Source organism: Maniola jurtina, chromosome 21 (genome assembly GCF_905333055.1).
Source record: "Maniola jurtina chromosome 21, ilManJurt1.1, whole genome shotgun sequence".
NCBI lineage: Eukaryota > Metazoa > Arthropoda > Insecta > Lepidoptera > Nymphalidae > Maniola > Maniola jurtina.
Window position 1 is genome coordinate 10954621 of NC_060049.1, and position 16424 is coordinate 10971044.

Genomic DNA, 16424 nt, shown 5'->3' on the forward strand with positions numbered 1-16424 from the left:
TTCAGTTTCCATTTTGTTTGTGTCGCGTTAATGATTTCAGGGCTATTCGGACAGATTTAGAAACGGGATTGTCTTAATAAAGCACTCTGTAGGCGCCATTAACATGACTGAGAAAGGCGTGGTGTTAGTGCTAGAGGAAATTTTTTCTTAAAATCAATTCGGCAAATTATTATTTTTTGTCATTTTTAGGGTTCCGTACGTCAAAAGGAAAAACGGAACCCTTATAGGATCACTTTGTTGTCTGTCTGTCTGTCTATCTGTCCATCTGTCTGTCTGTACGTCTGTCTGTCTGTACATCTGTCTGTCTGTCTGTCCGTCTGTCTGTCCGTCTGTCTGTCAAGAAAACCTAAAACTGCATACACAACGTTAAACCACTGATAGACTGTTGAAATTTCCCGTCGTGACCACGACTCATATGCAACTGAGTCGAAAATATATCGGCAGTTAAAATGCTAAATTTATGTTGGTAGGTAACTTACCAACATAAATTTAGCAATCTACAATATAAAAATCTCAAAAACGCTTGTAGTCTGGCTACATATAGTATAGTAGTACAGTATAATGCGTGCATCGTAAAATTAAAAGCGTAATGAAGTGTGTCTCTCGCGCGCATGATTTATACTCTGAGGCGACGCTGAACGCAACATTCGTTCATTTTCACACCACGCACTCTCTTACTACAAAAAACCTGTGATTTATGTTCCCTTCCAAATCGCTATTAAATATGATACAATTAAATTTAATGGGACCTACAATACACGAGGGAGCTACTTTACACGGTAGAGAAACATTCTTATTTAATTAAAAGTAGGGGTGGTTTATATTAAACAGTGTGGGACGACCTCCAAACCGCTAGACTGACAACCTCAAGAAGATAGCGGGAAGTGGGCTTTTATTTGGTAAAGTTGCTAGCAAATAGCAATCAACATTAGGATATGAATAAATTGACCAGTTCCCTGAGTTACTGTGGATAGTCCTGTCTTTCTTGAGATACTTAGTTGAAGAGCTAGTGGATAGTTTGTCTGTCATTTCCAGTGTACTCACTCAATTTATATGTGAACAAATACAACTTCTGACTTCTTTTATCTTCCTAATAAGTTATGACTGCAATTATACTCCTCAAAGGTAATCTCGACCACATTTAAGCTAAATAGTATCGTCAAAGCATACCACACTGTAGCCCCGTACACTGGTCATACTAAATTACGTGTAACATTAACTAGACGCGAGCCACGTCAAAACAATTGCAGCGTGCGTGCTTATACGTGCCAACAGATGTGCGGGGAACGCGAAATTCAATGCGACGGCTTCTGTATACTGTATACGGGTAAAAGTGTGGACGTTTTTGGATGTTATGGAAATAGAATGCATGTTATTCAAAGGCGATTATAATGACGAGAATTCCTAAGGGGCTATACACACGACGATGTCTTCATATGCTTTTGAAACGCGTTAGACGCAAATGAAACGCGCCTTTACGATCAAAGCTTGTTAAACTTTACATATCTACCAAATACGTCCATAGATTCAGTTTATAGCGCCTGAAAAAATTCAACGAACGTAATCTATACTTTTTAAAGTTTGTAAGTTCGTTTGTAGTAAATAATCTCTGGAACAACTGAACCAATTTTAAAAATTCTGTCACCAGTAGAAACCTACATTATTCCTGAGTATATGCATGAGATCCGTTAGGTACGAAAATCGCAATAAGCTACTCGTGCAAAGCCGGGGTGGGTCACTTATAGGTATGTAAAGCCAAGATAGCGTAATTTATATTGGACCAAACAAGTGGATAAATGAAGGAATTTCATGTTTACTAATTTAACTAGTTTGAATAACTTATAGCTAAATGTTGGTTGGATACGGGTTTCGTTCAAAAAATTTATTCTGATTTCTAAAACAGAATTCCATTTACGTTTATACTTTAAAATTTAAATGCATTCAATCCAATCTAAACTATGTTGTTTTATCTACAGGAACCAATGACGACAATGTTCCTGGCCCTGCACGGCGGCAAGTTCGATCATCCCAACCGGCTGTTTTCTTCCATCGCTCTCTCGTGGAAGAACTGCCAGAGAGACACCTCCGACGTCAAGGTAAGATTAGCACTTTGGAAGCTGTTATTGACACCTGCCATCGAAACTATCATGCATACCGATTTTACTATTAGACACAAGTGAACCTTCAACATAAAACCTTCTCTTTCCAGGAACTGATACCAGAATTGTTCTTCCTACCGGAAATGCTAGTAAACAGTTCAGGGTACAAACTGGGAATTCCTGAGTCACCTTCGGGAGATGTCATTCTTCCGCCCTGGGCTTCCTCTGCGGAGGAGTTCGTGAGAATCAACCGCATGGCGTTAGAGTCGGAATTTGTGAGCTGTCAGCTGCACCAGTGGATCGATTTGATTTTTGGCTATAAGCAGAGAGGTAAGATAATGCTAAAAGAGAATGTTAGAAAAAAAGGTTAGAATGTTAGATAAAAAAAAAGAGTATGTTAGAAATCTAAATACTAGTACATGTGGACTGTGTATTTGTTCTTTCTATATCTAATCTATGGTGTATCTTTTGTGCTATTTTGGGAATAAAATCTTAAGATAAACTCATATGACATCATAGAGAAGACACCGCATGCTATTTGAATGATACAATATAATCAATCACTGAAACTCTCTCAGAGTAATTGTTCAGAGGATCCAGGATCTTCAAAAAAGATGGATACCCGTGAACTTGCCTTATGTTCCACGTTTTCAAAGAAATAGAAGCAATTTACTCCTCTGCACATGCGAAATGAAAATTTCTTTGCAATCTACAGGTCCCGAAGCAGTACGTGCCACAAACGTATTCTACTACCTAACATACGAAGGCGGAGTACGGCTAGACCAGATCACTGATCCAATAACCCGAGCAGCGATTGAAGACCAAATCCGAAGCTTTGGCCAAACTCCTGCGCAACTGCTAAGCGAGCCCCACCCTCCGCGGGCGTCGACTATGCATCTGGCACCTCTGATGTTCGCGGCGGCGCCTGACGATGTCTGCTTGAGGCTGAAGCTACCCTCAAATGCGGCTGTCGTTCATGTATCAGCGAATACTTATCCGCAGTTGGCTATGCCCGCTGCTGTTACTGTAAGTAATTCTTAATTACCTAATGTTTTACACAAGTTTGTTAACATATTTGTATCGAAACTCAAAATACAACTTTTTCCATCACAATATAGTCTTGGTAGGGTTTACAAATTGAAAATTCCTAAAAACATTGACTGGAAACTAAATTTTAATTTTCGTTTTGTGTTCTTCTCAATTTGATGGGAACAATGGACGAAAACAAAAATTCAAAAAAATTACAGCTAGTGTCACTCAGGATATTTTAAGGATTCTAACGAAACTCCGTACATCTAAATTTGTTTAGGCATTCCCACATACCCTCCCTCAGCTGGCTGGCTGCCTTACGGTTGGCTGGCTAGCTTCCGGGGGAGTTGCCTAAATGCATTCCCCAGCGTCAACAAAAAAAAAAAGGCATTCAGAAGTTAAGGTGGAATAAAGATACTTACATGCATTCACCCTGAAAATATTACACTTCTTTTTTTTTGGGCATTATGACAGTATTATTGTCAATCATGACAGGTAAGCGCAGCGCGCGCGTTCGCGGCGCACCGCTGGGTGGGCGGCGGCTGCGCGCACTCCGCGCCCGCGCGCCACGCGGACCATCCGCCGCCTCATCACCCTCTTCTTATGGACCCTGTGTGGGGTAAGTCCGCTGAGATCCTGCTGCTTAACTGTGACTGTCCTCTACCGGATAAATTTTGATATCCTACCATAAAAATCTTAAAGTCTGCAAGAAACCAAAAGCTTAATCTGCTATAATAAAAAATGAGCACAGATATATTATGCGGACCAATCAAAGTATTATTTTTTCACGTCATAAACTGAACACTCCTCTCCGCTCCACTTAAGTAGATATCGGGCCTAATACATCGAGATTGTACTTGGCGGAACTACTTATTTTATTTGATTGATTATTTTAATTTCTAAATTTCGAGTTAGACGAAATTACCACCATTTTGTAATCACAATGATAATATGATGATAACATGTTTGTACGTTTAGCGGCAGGCGGCGCGCAGGCGTTGTCGCGTCGTCAGCTGGGCGACAATTTCTCGCAACGAGTACGCGCGCGAAGCAATTGCTTCGTGACGACCGTCGACTCGCGCTTCCTCATCGCCGCTGGTTTCTGGGACAACAGCTTCCGAGTATTCTCTACTGAGACGGGTAACTATTTTTCAATTAAAACGATTTCAAATTACCAGATTATCAATTTGTTAATAATAATCATACACCTTTGGAACGATCAATATTAAAATGCACAAAACCTGACGGAATTCCGTAAACCAAGTACGTTTAAGCGGACAATCTCTATGTACTCTCACTAGATTGGCCTTTCAAACAAAAATTTCATGATTCTAGTCTTTGCTTATAATTTGGTATTTTGTTTTGACAGTTTTGTAGAACACGATTTTTATTCGGAATAGCCGTTCTTTACATTAATAATGTATGATTTTTCTTCACTATAAAGTAACATAAATTAGGTTCCATTGTCAGTATCAAATTTATGAGGTACTCCACTCATGCTCGTTTTTCAATGAAATAAATTTCGGCCGTAATGGCGTTTTTAAATCTATGTGAAATATTAAAGCATATTCTGAGCTAGAATTTGTTGTTTTCCAGCGAAAATAGTACAGATAATATTCGGCCACTACGGCGTGGTGACGTGCGTGTCGCGTTCTGAATGTAACATCACATCGGACTGCTACATCGCGTCTGGCTCTGAAGACTGCACTGTGCTGCTATGGCATTGGTAAGTCACCAAATTGATATACACCACAAAGGCTAGATCTTAGGGTCAGTTGCATATCAAGCGATTAAAGTGAGGTTAAATAATTAAAGTACAAGTTGGTAACTAAAATAAAGATCGGTCAAGTGCGAGTCGGACTCGCACACGAATGATTTCTTACCACCGTACAAGAAATAACAATCTGTTATCATAGCAGCAATATCCAAAATATACATTCTGTAAAAAATTCAACCCTACCTATCCATTACGGTTCACAAGATACAGCCCTCTGACAGACAGATGGACGAATGGATGGACAGTGGAGTCTTGGTGGTTAGTTAGGCTCCCGTTGGCACGCTCCAGGTAGGAATCCCTAAAAAGAGAAAGGTTTGTCAACTTATGAGCATAACTAGTGAGATAGTAGCAATCAGATTATCGTATATTTCGGAATCGTCCAGAAGGTAATCACTTAGTAACGGTTTCCTAATATGTATGTTTTCCTCCAGGTCTGCCCGTCACGGAGGCATAGTGGGTGAAGGTGAAACGCCCGCGCCTCGCGTCACGCTGACGGGGCACGACGCACCACTAAACGGCGTGCTCGTTTCAGCTGAACTTGGCTTGGTCATATCCTCCTCAGTCAGTAAGTATTAACCAAACTTATTTTTAGGGATCCATACCTCAAAAGGTAAAACGGAACCCTTATAGGATCACTTTGTTGTCTGTCTATCAAGAAAAGCTATAGCTTACTTCCCGTTAACCTAGAATTATGAAATTTGGCAGGTCAGTAACTAGGTCTAGCACAGCACTAGCACAGGTAAAGGAAAAAATCAGAAAACTGAATTTGTGGTTACGTCACAAAAAAATATTAAAATATGTTTCAATTTTCAAAGTAAGATAACTATACCAAATGGGGGTATCATAATATGTAAGGGCTTTACTTGTACATTACTGTTATATTACTTTACAATGGATCTTGCGATCTCCCTTCAGATACTGGATTATTATTTAACCTGAACTCTTTTATTCTAGATGGCCCAGTCCTAATTCATACGACATTCGGTGAGCTCCTACGCTCGCTAGTCGCAGCGGAAGGAGTGACAAGTCCTCAACAGTTAGCGTTGTCCAGGGAAGGAGTGGTTGTGGTGGCGTACGCAAAAGGACATCTAGCTGCGTTCACGTTGAACGGACGGAGATTACGGCACGAGACTCATAATGATAACTTCCAGGTAAGAGTTCTTCCTCTTAGCGTTTTCTGTATTCCTGGTATTTTTTGTAAATTGTACTAAGTAACTACCCTTCTATTCTACCCTTGCTATCCCATAAAATAAATAATCATGGCAAAAACAGCACTAGAGACATGTTTAAATTTTGTTCTAGGCTTTAACTATTAACTTAAAGAAAAAATAGTAGCACCAGTTGATTATCTGGGGTAGAACTGGTTATCTTAATCAAAGTTTCCTCATACAGGTGTGTCCTTTCACAGCGAATATTTGAAATAGATTCAGGCTAATACCCAATTTTGTTTTGCGCACTCTGCCATAATGGTAGTGTAGAAAAAAGATAAAGTGATGAATGCTTAGGAATAATCTATCTTTAGGTATATCTAGTGATTTGAAACGTTTTCTTTGTTTTATTTATTTTATTCGAAAGCTTTTTTTTACGATGACCGAATCGCAGAAGAGCCATTTTAGCGGTATTTTTACCCGACTGCGGCGAAGCCCAAAAAGAGGGTTATATGTTTGACCTGTATATATGTATGTTCGTTCCAGTGTCTGGTGCTATCGCGTTGTGGCGAATACCTCGTGTGCGGCGGCGACGCGGGCGTGGTGGAGGTGTGGCGCGCCTTCACGCTGGCGCCGCTGTACGCCTTCCCGCCCGCCGGCGCTCCGGTCACCAGTCTTGCTCTTTCCCACGACCAGAGGTAAACTTCCTTACTTTCTTATCATCAACAGCATGATCATTACCGGCCCACTACTGAGCACGGGTCTCTTCTCAGAGTGAGAAGGGTTTAGGGCTAGGCCATAGTCTGCCACGCTGGCCCAATGCGGATTGGCAGACAGGCGCAGATCCAGATCTCAAAAAAGGTTGTGGGCACAGCCTCCCGAAAATCGGCCAAGTGTGAGTCGGAGCATGAACTCGCTTATAATCGACATAGTGCATTCCTACAAAGGAGATCTTTACAAAATATATTATGACGCCCTGACCAAGTTTTGTGCAGTGTATAGTTCCAGGTGGGCGAAGCCGTGGAACGAGCACTAGTACATTAGTAAACCTGTAAAATTTATATGTTTTCACTAACAAAAATTACAATTTTACAACTGTAAAGCAGACCGTTAGAGTATGACGTCACAAGTCTATTAGGGTTGTGGGCATGTCCATCGTGCCCACTTTGGTGGATGCGCGGTTGCTTCTTTGTAAGATTCTAAAGTGTATCTTTTTGATATTCTTCTAGGTTCCTGCTAGCCGGTCTGGAGAACGGTTCCCTTGTGGTGTTCCACATAGACTTCAACAGATGGCACCACGAGTACCAGCAGCGCTACTGAGGCTGGGAATACCTTAGCTTTAGCGTCTAACATCACAAGACAACCTCTAACGACAAACGAATATCGCTTTTATTTCAATTAGGATAGAGCTTAAAATTGATTGTCTTATTTTAGTTAATTTTAAGTGTCAGGATTTACACAGGTTAATAATAATCATACTGTTCTTTTCCGCTGGCAATATTGTGAAAATGACAGCATGTGAATGTTAGATCTAATCTAATCAATAGTCTCAGCAATGAACAACAGGAGAATAATATTATGTCTACGACACTGATAGCAGATATAGGTGTAGTTAGTTCCGCAAGCACTAACCACAGCTGTATCTCATCTCTCTGCGTTGTATTCCTCATTACTATGGAAACCCCTTTAAAGGGGTCTTGACTCATTATTGAGGGTCATAAGCCCTTTCCTGTAAGGGGTTTTCCTTTGCTGATAATACGATAGGTTCCCAAAATTTTCCGAATACAATGTATTGCAAATAAGATAGCTTTATCTCGCAAGTTTTACGTACCTACTACCTAATTCCCATTCACATTAATATGGCTAAAATGGAACAACCAATGTTCTACCTTACCTTCTGGAAATAAAACTGAAATTCGTTCGTGCTGTTTTGACGTTTGTAAACCGTGTTGTCTATGGTTGTCTGCCATTTTCATAAGAGGCGCAAAAACTTTTAAATGTCAAAATTCCCGCCATTATAAGTAGAACTGTAACCAACCGGTAAGAAATTAACGCTTTCTACATTTGGAACAAAAATATTCTGTCACAATGCGAAGTTCTCTGACTCGTTTAATTGTGATTTATTAAAATGAGATTTTGGTATTTAAAAGTTTTCGTGGAGTATATTTTAGGTTCTATATTGATTGCTAAAGCGTTATTAAGCAGTAGTAAGAGTTAGTTTGCGTAAATGAGCAGATTTTCTAACATTATATTTGTACTGTTCTTCACTATTGAAATTGGTAAAGAAATCTTTTTTTTTCATAAATAAAATGTTTTTGAAAGAATACTTCTTTGAGCGCGAAATGAAAGGATCTTCTTGCGAACAGAAATAACGCTACCATCAGTTTAAATGGCCGCCAAACAAGATAGCTGCTATGAGACCGCCATTTTTTATCAAGGTGTTTTAAAGTACCAGTAGTTAGCGCCAAAACGAAACTAAAATACTTATTTGAACCATTCAATAGTGAAGAACTTCACAAAAATAATTATACATAATTTAATTATAAATAATAATATATTATTATAGTGTTAGATAAATGTTGGAAATGTTTAGCATTCATTTCTTTTACATTTAAATCAATCGATATAAAAAGCAGCTGCAGTTGGTATGTAGATAAAATATAATATTGTATAAGTTAAATTTTACATTTTGACATTCCAGTTTTATTTATAAAATGATTTTTATTTGTATAATATTGCTTGACCAATTTTTTTTTAGTATTAAACATATTTTTAGTGCCATAGTTACTTTTCCTTTATTGCGATCTCTTCAAGACGTCCATTATTTTATTCAACTGAAGACTTTTTGAGATACTTAATTGAAATTATTTATGTGCAATATTTTACTGTATTATTATTTATTCAAATATTTTGAATTTGTTTATGGTATTACTAAAGCATTATTATTTAAGCAATTAAAGTATTAGTTCAAGTAATTGAATTTGAAAATGTTTTCAAGAACCATTCCTATTTTGTTTTCTTATTCATTGGTGATGGGTAGGCTTAGTACTTAATGAAATTGACTTATATTGTTGTACTTAATGTTTATCCTTTTTTTTTGGTTTTTATTAAATGGTCATATTGACTTATGTTGCTTTTTATTTATTTCCTTTATTTTCTTTTTAAATTATTTAAGCAGGTATATGACCGGTAAACAGCCGATCCGAGTATTCACTTTATATTTTTTATTAGTAAATAAGGTGTTTTTATTAAGTGAGCTACAAAAAATAATGTAGTCTATTTAATAATGACGGTTTGGGCGCGAAATAACAACGCTACTGCCACAAGACTAAAGTAATGTTAGAGCGGCCGTTTAGTGCGAGCTTGAAGCAGTTATGACAGCTTCAAGCTCTCCTATTGCGCTTACAGAGTGTACTACATCGATGTATATGGATGGGCCCTTGGAAGATAAAAAACGCGCTCAAAAAGTCAATAGAATTTGCAAAAGTCTATTGACTTTGTCAATGACGATGACGTAAGATTCAAGCGTATTTTTGCGGACGGAATTGTATGGGAAAGGCTAATCCATATACATCGATGGTGTACTACAATTATTTTCATGTACACGAGATTCCTCGAGCGTTCCGTTGCGTCGCTAAACGATCAACTGCAACAACTGTGTCTGTTTTTTCCTCGACAAATAGTGAACAGTTCCCGGCTGAAACAGCATATTTTAATAGCCTCGTTAGGTTTAAAACGACTTCTCTGGCGCCTCAGCCTTTCAATATTAATCGGTCATCAATAATTTTGCTTTATTTCAGGCCTGAACAGTATATACTGTTACTGCTATAATAATTAATATTCTAGTTTAAATGTTAATAGTCTACCAAATTTTACAAAGATTAAGAGAACAAATCTTGACAAACAGATATTCTTCTTTCGTTTTTTCAAGCAATTTTTCTAATATTATCCATGTAAAGATAGTCCTCATTACGGTGTCCAATGTATCTGTGTGTATATTGAAATGTAAGAGGAGCGTTTACATCTGCGTGGACAGGAAATCGAGGAATTTCACTAGCCCTACTTTGTTGTCTTGTGGCGGCGTAAGTTTCAAGTTTCGCTAATTAAATAATGTCAATAAGTCTTAGTATGAACATAGAGGATATTTGTAATATTAGGTACTTAATGCTAAATATTGTGTTACGGCTGGGAATCCATACCAGGATAGAACGCGATTGAACTTTATTGTAAAAAAAAATTGTTGAAAGCTATATTTTTGCATCACCACACCGGCACCGCTCCTTCCGTTCTGTGATTTAGGCTTTAAACTGCACACTAGAAATAAAAATATATCTTCTAAATATCTATCTGTGCCAAAACTATTGTAAAATTACATGGGAGTGGTTGCGTAATTCACCAGGTATGCAATTCAAAATTCGAATCGTTTTATTTTTGCGGGCTTATGTTCAATTGTCAATTTTTTTCCTTATTAAAATAACTTTGCGGCCTTGCGTTCTAGTTTTTTGAAACTCTGTCAAAATAGAACCTCTGGAATTGCTAGTTAATTACGCAATATCTCCCCAAATCATCGAAAGAAAACAGTTATCGTATGAATTAAAAAAATGTTATTGCTCTGCCTTCATTACCATTCATATGTCTACGCATCTTGTTTAAGCTAAAAACGTTGAAATCTTTAAAGAATGTTCTAGACAATTCTAGTTACAAAGTCTTGTAGTACCTTCTAGAAAATTGTACAAACGTCCCTTGAACCCTTGTCTCACGTCCTACTGTAGTGTCTTTTTAGTAAAACCTAATGCTACTATAGTTCGTGCTTTTAAAACTATTTCTAGCTAAATAATAATCTTATGATAGATAATAATACTAATACTTATTATTAATTTACCCTTAGCAGTTTTGCTACTCTAAGCAATTTCATGACTTAGTTCTACTCTAAGTTATCATCAAGCTACTCACGTATATCTTTAATTTATTGTATTTTGATAAACATAAATAATAAATCTATTTGAGTAAACAAATTAAGCATCATGTTATTCATGTGGTATTCGTAGGAATTCATTTGAGATCTTTTGCATTGCAAATCTCTTTCCATTTTGTATGTCCGCACGCTGTTTTCGTCATCGATATAATATTACTCTGCGTCCACAAAGCCAAAATCTCAAAAAAAGGCTGTTAGCATGATTTTTCCCAGAGTTGAAACTCGGGGAAAAATCATGCTTACAGGCCTTGTTATAATATAATACTTACCTATTGCTAATTCATCTGCAAGCACGCTAATAAAAAAACACGCTACACGCAATTCTGTCCATTAAAATAAGTTAACTATAAGATGCAAAAATTGGATTAGATGTAAGATTTATGATTTTTTAGCTTCTAAGATCACCTGTATATTTCGCATAACACTGTTATAACCACTGTCCTGTCCATTTAATAATAAGCATATTCAGTGCTCGTGTATTTTACGATTTGTTCGCAGAAAAGCTAAGTAAGTATAATCTAGTAGAACATAATAGTAATAAGTTACTTAATTTTTTTATTAAGTTTTTAGGAGTGGCACCCACGTTACACGCTAAAGTTAAAATTTCGCTTTGACTCGTAAAGTCGTTATTTATGCTTCATTAACTTTAAATTCAGTTAACATATAAATAACATATAATTAAGAATTTTGTATGAATTGCCTTCGCTACCGTTTTGCGTTCGCATGCATTTATAGGATATAGGCAATGTAGTACGCATGGCAAATTAATTGAGTGGTGGCATCATTAAATAGATCAGTGTGAGCATTGCATGAGCAATGAGCACGCCTTACTAAGAAATTGAAATTTATGCCTGTTTGCAATATAGCGAATGCCATTCAAGTACTGCTGCCTAATGCACACGTACCATATTATAACGGAATATCTAGTTTAGATGATACCCATATTAATAAAATGTTGTTATGTAATAGTCAATGACATAGCCTAGAATAATTTGTAGGATTGTAGTTGCTATTAGAGTATCGAACGGGATAATGCAAAGGTTGTCAAAATTATTATTATTTTCTTCGTAAGCGTCACTTAGCGTATAGTTAATTTAAGATTAATCAATTTACATTATATGATAACTGATATTCTGAAGTTATCGAATCGTAACTAGTTAAAATATGAATTTTAGAAGTTTTATTAATTTATTATTGTTATTATTAGAGTTTGTCGAATTTATGTTATTATATGTGTAATTTGTAAAATATATTTTCACGTCATTATTTTTTCAAACATTGTCTGTAGTGATTGTAATGGTAAATCAAATATTACTTACTATTCAATCGTAAGTATGTGGTAGTCGTATATAACTTTTGGAATCCACTCCTGCTCCAACAAGCACATGCTTTTTATGAAATACCTACACATGAATTTTGTAAACGCAATAATTCAAATTTGATGCAATTGTTATGACTTATGACTGTTTTAAATTTTGGCCGTGTGTTCCATTTGTCATCAATGCGTCTCTTTTTGCTGTTAGAAAAAATTCATATACCTACATACAGTTTGATTTACATATTTGTATGTTTAAAATTTATTCACTTTAATATTATTAATATCCACAATAAATAATTGTTATGCTAAGTATATATTATGGTGCGTTTGTATGTAATGGAATGATCTTAAGTAATAAATTGCATTGAGTAAATAATGTTTTTTATTTTATTTTAGACTTGACCTTTTCTTTCCATTTTAAGGTTCAAAAAACGCTTGGCAACGTCAAAAAATTAAAAATTCCCACAATAGTGAAACAAAGGTAAATATATCAAATCATTTTCATCGTAGGCGTCTCAACTTATTACTGGCCTACTACTAAATACGGGTTTCATTTCAGGGGAAGAAAGGCTTAGACCGTACTGCTGGCCCACTGTGAATTGGCAAATTCCACACATCTTTTACTACATTATAGAGAACCCTTAGGTGTGTAACTAAGTTTCCTCACGATATTTTCCTTCACCGCTCAAATAAGCACTTTAAAGCTTATTCTGTGTAAACAATCTCTGAATTAAAACTAAATTGACAGGTCCAGATCTCGTGGTATCCTTTTGTGCATGGAAATGAAAGGAATAGCAATATATTTAGACTGATCATTTTAATAGATTTAGGACAGCAAAATTAGCCACATTATCTAGCTTAAATTCAAGGAGTAATCCTGATACTGACAACCCTTTTGCTTTGTGACACAGACGTAGCTTGAATCTAGAGCCAAAGACAAATATTGAAAAAAAGGTTTAAATTGACATTGACGTTTATCTTTCACAAAATTGTCTTTTGTGTTTTCCGCTCCTTTTGCAATCATGGCGGTGAACAACATTTCCAAAAAGCGAAAAGTATGTTTGAATTATGTGTTGAAATAATTAAATACACGATTTCCAATACAATCTTGAATCCTACGAATGCGTACTTGAGTAAATTTTTAAAATGTTTAAAGTGCGTTCGGTGATGTGAGTGGATTTGTGCGACGGTCCTGTTAATATTTATTTCCTATTTTCGTTGATTTACTGCTAACAAGCCCCCAAATTATATTTGGCCACTTTTGTTACCCTATTTTACGATTCCCAAGTGATGATAATTCCGAAATTTGCAATAAATAACGTAACCAAAACATAACCTCTCCGTGGTATTACAGTTCGTCGGCGACGGAGTTTTCAAGGCGGAATTAAATGAGTTCCTTACTCGGGAACTGGCTGAAGATGGATACTCGGGTGTGGAGGTGCGCGTTACACCGACCCGTTCAGAAATCATCATCATGGCAACCAGGACACAGAGCGTGCTTGGAGAGAAGGGACGGAGGATCCGCGAGTTGACCTCAGTGGTGCAGAAGAGGTTTAACATTCCTGAGCAGTCTGTGGAGCTATATGCCGAGAAGGTGGCAACCAGGGGTCTCTGTGCTATTGCTCAGGCTGAGTCTCTCAGATACAAGCTTATTGGAGGTGAGTTGCTTTTTTATTAGATCTAGTATTTATCATGGTTGTTTGACCACAGAAACTATGATATTATACATTTGCTATAATTAATGAATGAGCTAATTAGCACATTCATTCTAACATTGTACACTAAGTACATAATTATAGTATGCGACAGGTTGAGGTAGCAATCAAGGTATGAGGCGGGGGACACCCTGCACATCCGCAGTCAGCACCCGCGATTGCCATGTATTATATTAAAATTATACTTAGACTGTGGTTTGATTATAGTTGTGAATACTGGCTGTGGTTGTATTTTCTAGTCAAATAAATGGATTTGAAGTTTGAACACATGCAATAGAATTAATGTTTAAAAGTTTCAGTATGTTTACTAGACAACATAATAATATGTGTGCACAGAATTTATAAAAAATAGCTGTCGCTGATGAATTTGTTGTCTTATTTAAATCATTTTAGTTTCACCAACTAAAAAAGCCTACTTTTCAGTAATGTTGGTTTTGTTGCATAATTATTAAATAGTACTAGAAATCTCCAAAGAGAAATCATGTTTTAACAGTTCAAAAGAGGAAAGAATTATGTTTTGCCTATAACTTTCAGGTCTAGCTGTTAGGCGTGCATGCTATGGTGTGCTCAGGTTCATTATGGAGTCTGGTGCCCGAGGCTGTGAGGTGGTGGTGTCTGGCAAGCTTAGAGGCCAGAGAGCCAAGTCCATGAAGTTTGTGGACGGCCTCATGATCCACTCTGGAGACCCGTGCAATGACTATGTGAACACTGCCACACGACATGTGCTGCTCAGACAGGGAGTGCTTGGAATCAAGGTTAGTTAAGAATTATTTAACTCACAGATCATCTTTGAAAGTTATATTAATATAGTACATAGGTATATTTTGCAGATGGTATGGAACCCTTGTGCAAGTTTGACTCGCACTTGACTGGTTTTGGATTAGTGGGCAATGCTGTTGCATTAAAATGCAACCAATGGTAATGGTAAACCACTTTCAAAGTATCCACAATATCAGGGGTTGCCAGCCCTGTGGCTGGGAGCCTAATATTTTGTGGAAGAGTGAACCAACTTGTTTATTGGAGGGTTTGTCTGTATGAGCTCTTGTACGGTGCAAGTTGAACATTTTCACAAACATTTTGAAATCTGTCAATATTATCGCAATACCATCAATTGCTTGTATAGTATAGAATATTATTGTAAATTGAACAATTGAAAAGAGCAACCGCCGAGTTTCTTGCTGGTTCTTCTCGGTAGGAACAGCATTCCGAACCAGTGGTAAATTATTTGACGATTCAAAAGCACTTGTAAAAGTTTATTTGAATAAAAATCTATTCTATTCTATTCTATTCTAAATACCATCAATATTTGGATTATAATACAGAGGATCGCGTAATAATACTAATAGTCTACTAGGCCCCAATGAAGATTTCCAATATTCAGTGCATATTTCCAACTAAAAACATTAAATTATTATTGAAATTTTCAGCCGTTAATTTATCCTCTTTTATCTTTCAGGTAAAGATCATGTTGCCGTGGGACCAGCAAGGCAAGAACGGCCCCAAGAAGCCGCAGCCCGACCACATCCTGGTGACGGAACCCAAGGACGAGCCCGCGCCCTCCGAGCCCACGTCCGACGTGCGCTCCGCCGCGCCCGCGCCTGTGCCGCCCGTGCCGGCCGTCGCTTAGCTCATAAGCCAATAAATATACTAAAACCCTATTTACAAATTTTTTTTTCACTTCTCAACATGACAGATAGACAACAAAGTGAGTGATCCTATAAGGGTTTCGGTTTCCCTTTTGAGGTACCGAACCCTAAACAAGGTAATATCTTTTTCAATTTACTAGTCAAGCAATCAAAACCTTTGCCAGTTTTTAGAATCTGTTCTGGCAGAGCCAAATAGGTGTCATGGAGGTAGCATGCGTAATTTTGTGTGTGTGTGTGTTACATTGGCATCTAAAGTGAAGGCAAAACTAGGACTTAATGTTCACATTTAGAGCGTTACTCTTCTACTCATGCGATTTAATGTTCTGTCTTACTCATCAAGCACGAATGAATGTAACATGTAGTGTCATTAATGACGTCATCTACGCAGTTGTAGCTCTTGCTTTTTACGGTTCCATACCTCAAAAGGAAAAAAGGAACCCTTATAGGATGACTGTTGTCTGTCAGTAAAACCTATAGGGTACCCAGAATCATGAAATTTGGCAGGTAGGTAGAGGAGTCTGGCTAATGAAATGAAAAAACTGGGTTTGGGAGTTCGATTCCCAGACACTTTGATATCCCTGATACATCTTCTAGTTTTATTATCAAAGGAAACATTTTTTGTGTTAAAATCAGAAATCATAACCAATGATGTAATATCGTATCGCTAACAATCGTAATATAATAAAAGCTATGTGCTAATAAGAGACATGGTTTTAG

At 37.2% G+C, this 16424-nt stretch overlaps 2 protein-coding genes across 12 annotated transcripts in view; both read left to right on the plus strand.

Moving 5' to 3' along the window:
• The window catches only part of LOC123876254 (neurobeachin), a 507523-nt gene extending 498342 nt beyond the window's left edge, over window positions 1-9181 (plus strand). For all 11 annotated transcript variants that reach the window (XM_045922451.1, XM_045922447.1, XM_045922450.1 and 8 more), the window contains 10 exons: window positions 1977-2096; window positions 2210-2429; window positions 2815-3125; window positions 3624-3747; window positions 4107-4268; window positions 4725-4854; window positions 5337-5470; window positions 5860-6056; window positions 6600-6751; window positions 7283-9181. In XM_045922451.1, coding sequence (XP_045778407.1) covers window positions 1977-2096; window positions 2210-2429; window positions 2815-3125; window positions 3624-3747; window positions 4107-4268; window positions 4725-4854; window positions 5337-5470; window positions 5860-6056; window positions 6600-6751; window positions 7283-7373 — 1641 coding nt within the window. In that variant the 3' untranslated portion in view covers window positions 7374-9181. The remainder of the gene's footprint in view (window positions 1-1976; window positions 2097-2209; window positions 2430-2814; window positions 3126-3623; window positions 3748-4106; window positions 4269-4724; window positions 4855-5336; window positions 5471-5859; window positions 6057-6599; window positions 6752-7282) is intronic.
• A 4100-nt stretch (window positions 9182-13281) lies between these two features.
• On the plus strand, window positions 13282-15719 carry LOC123876263 (40S ribosomal protein S3). The gene is made up of 4 exons (XM_045922472.1): window positions 13282-13401; window positions 13701-14004; window positions 14596-14816; window positions 15518-15719. The coding sequence occupies exons 1-4, from the start codon at window positions 13369-13371 to the stop codon at window positions 15686-15688; spliced, it is 729 nt and encodes a 242-aa protein (XP_045778428.1). The 5' UTR covers window positions 13282-13368; the 3' UTR covers window positions 15689-15719.
• Window positions 15720-16424: the final 705 nt, after the last annotated feature.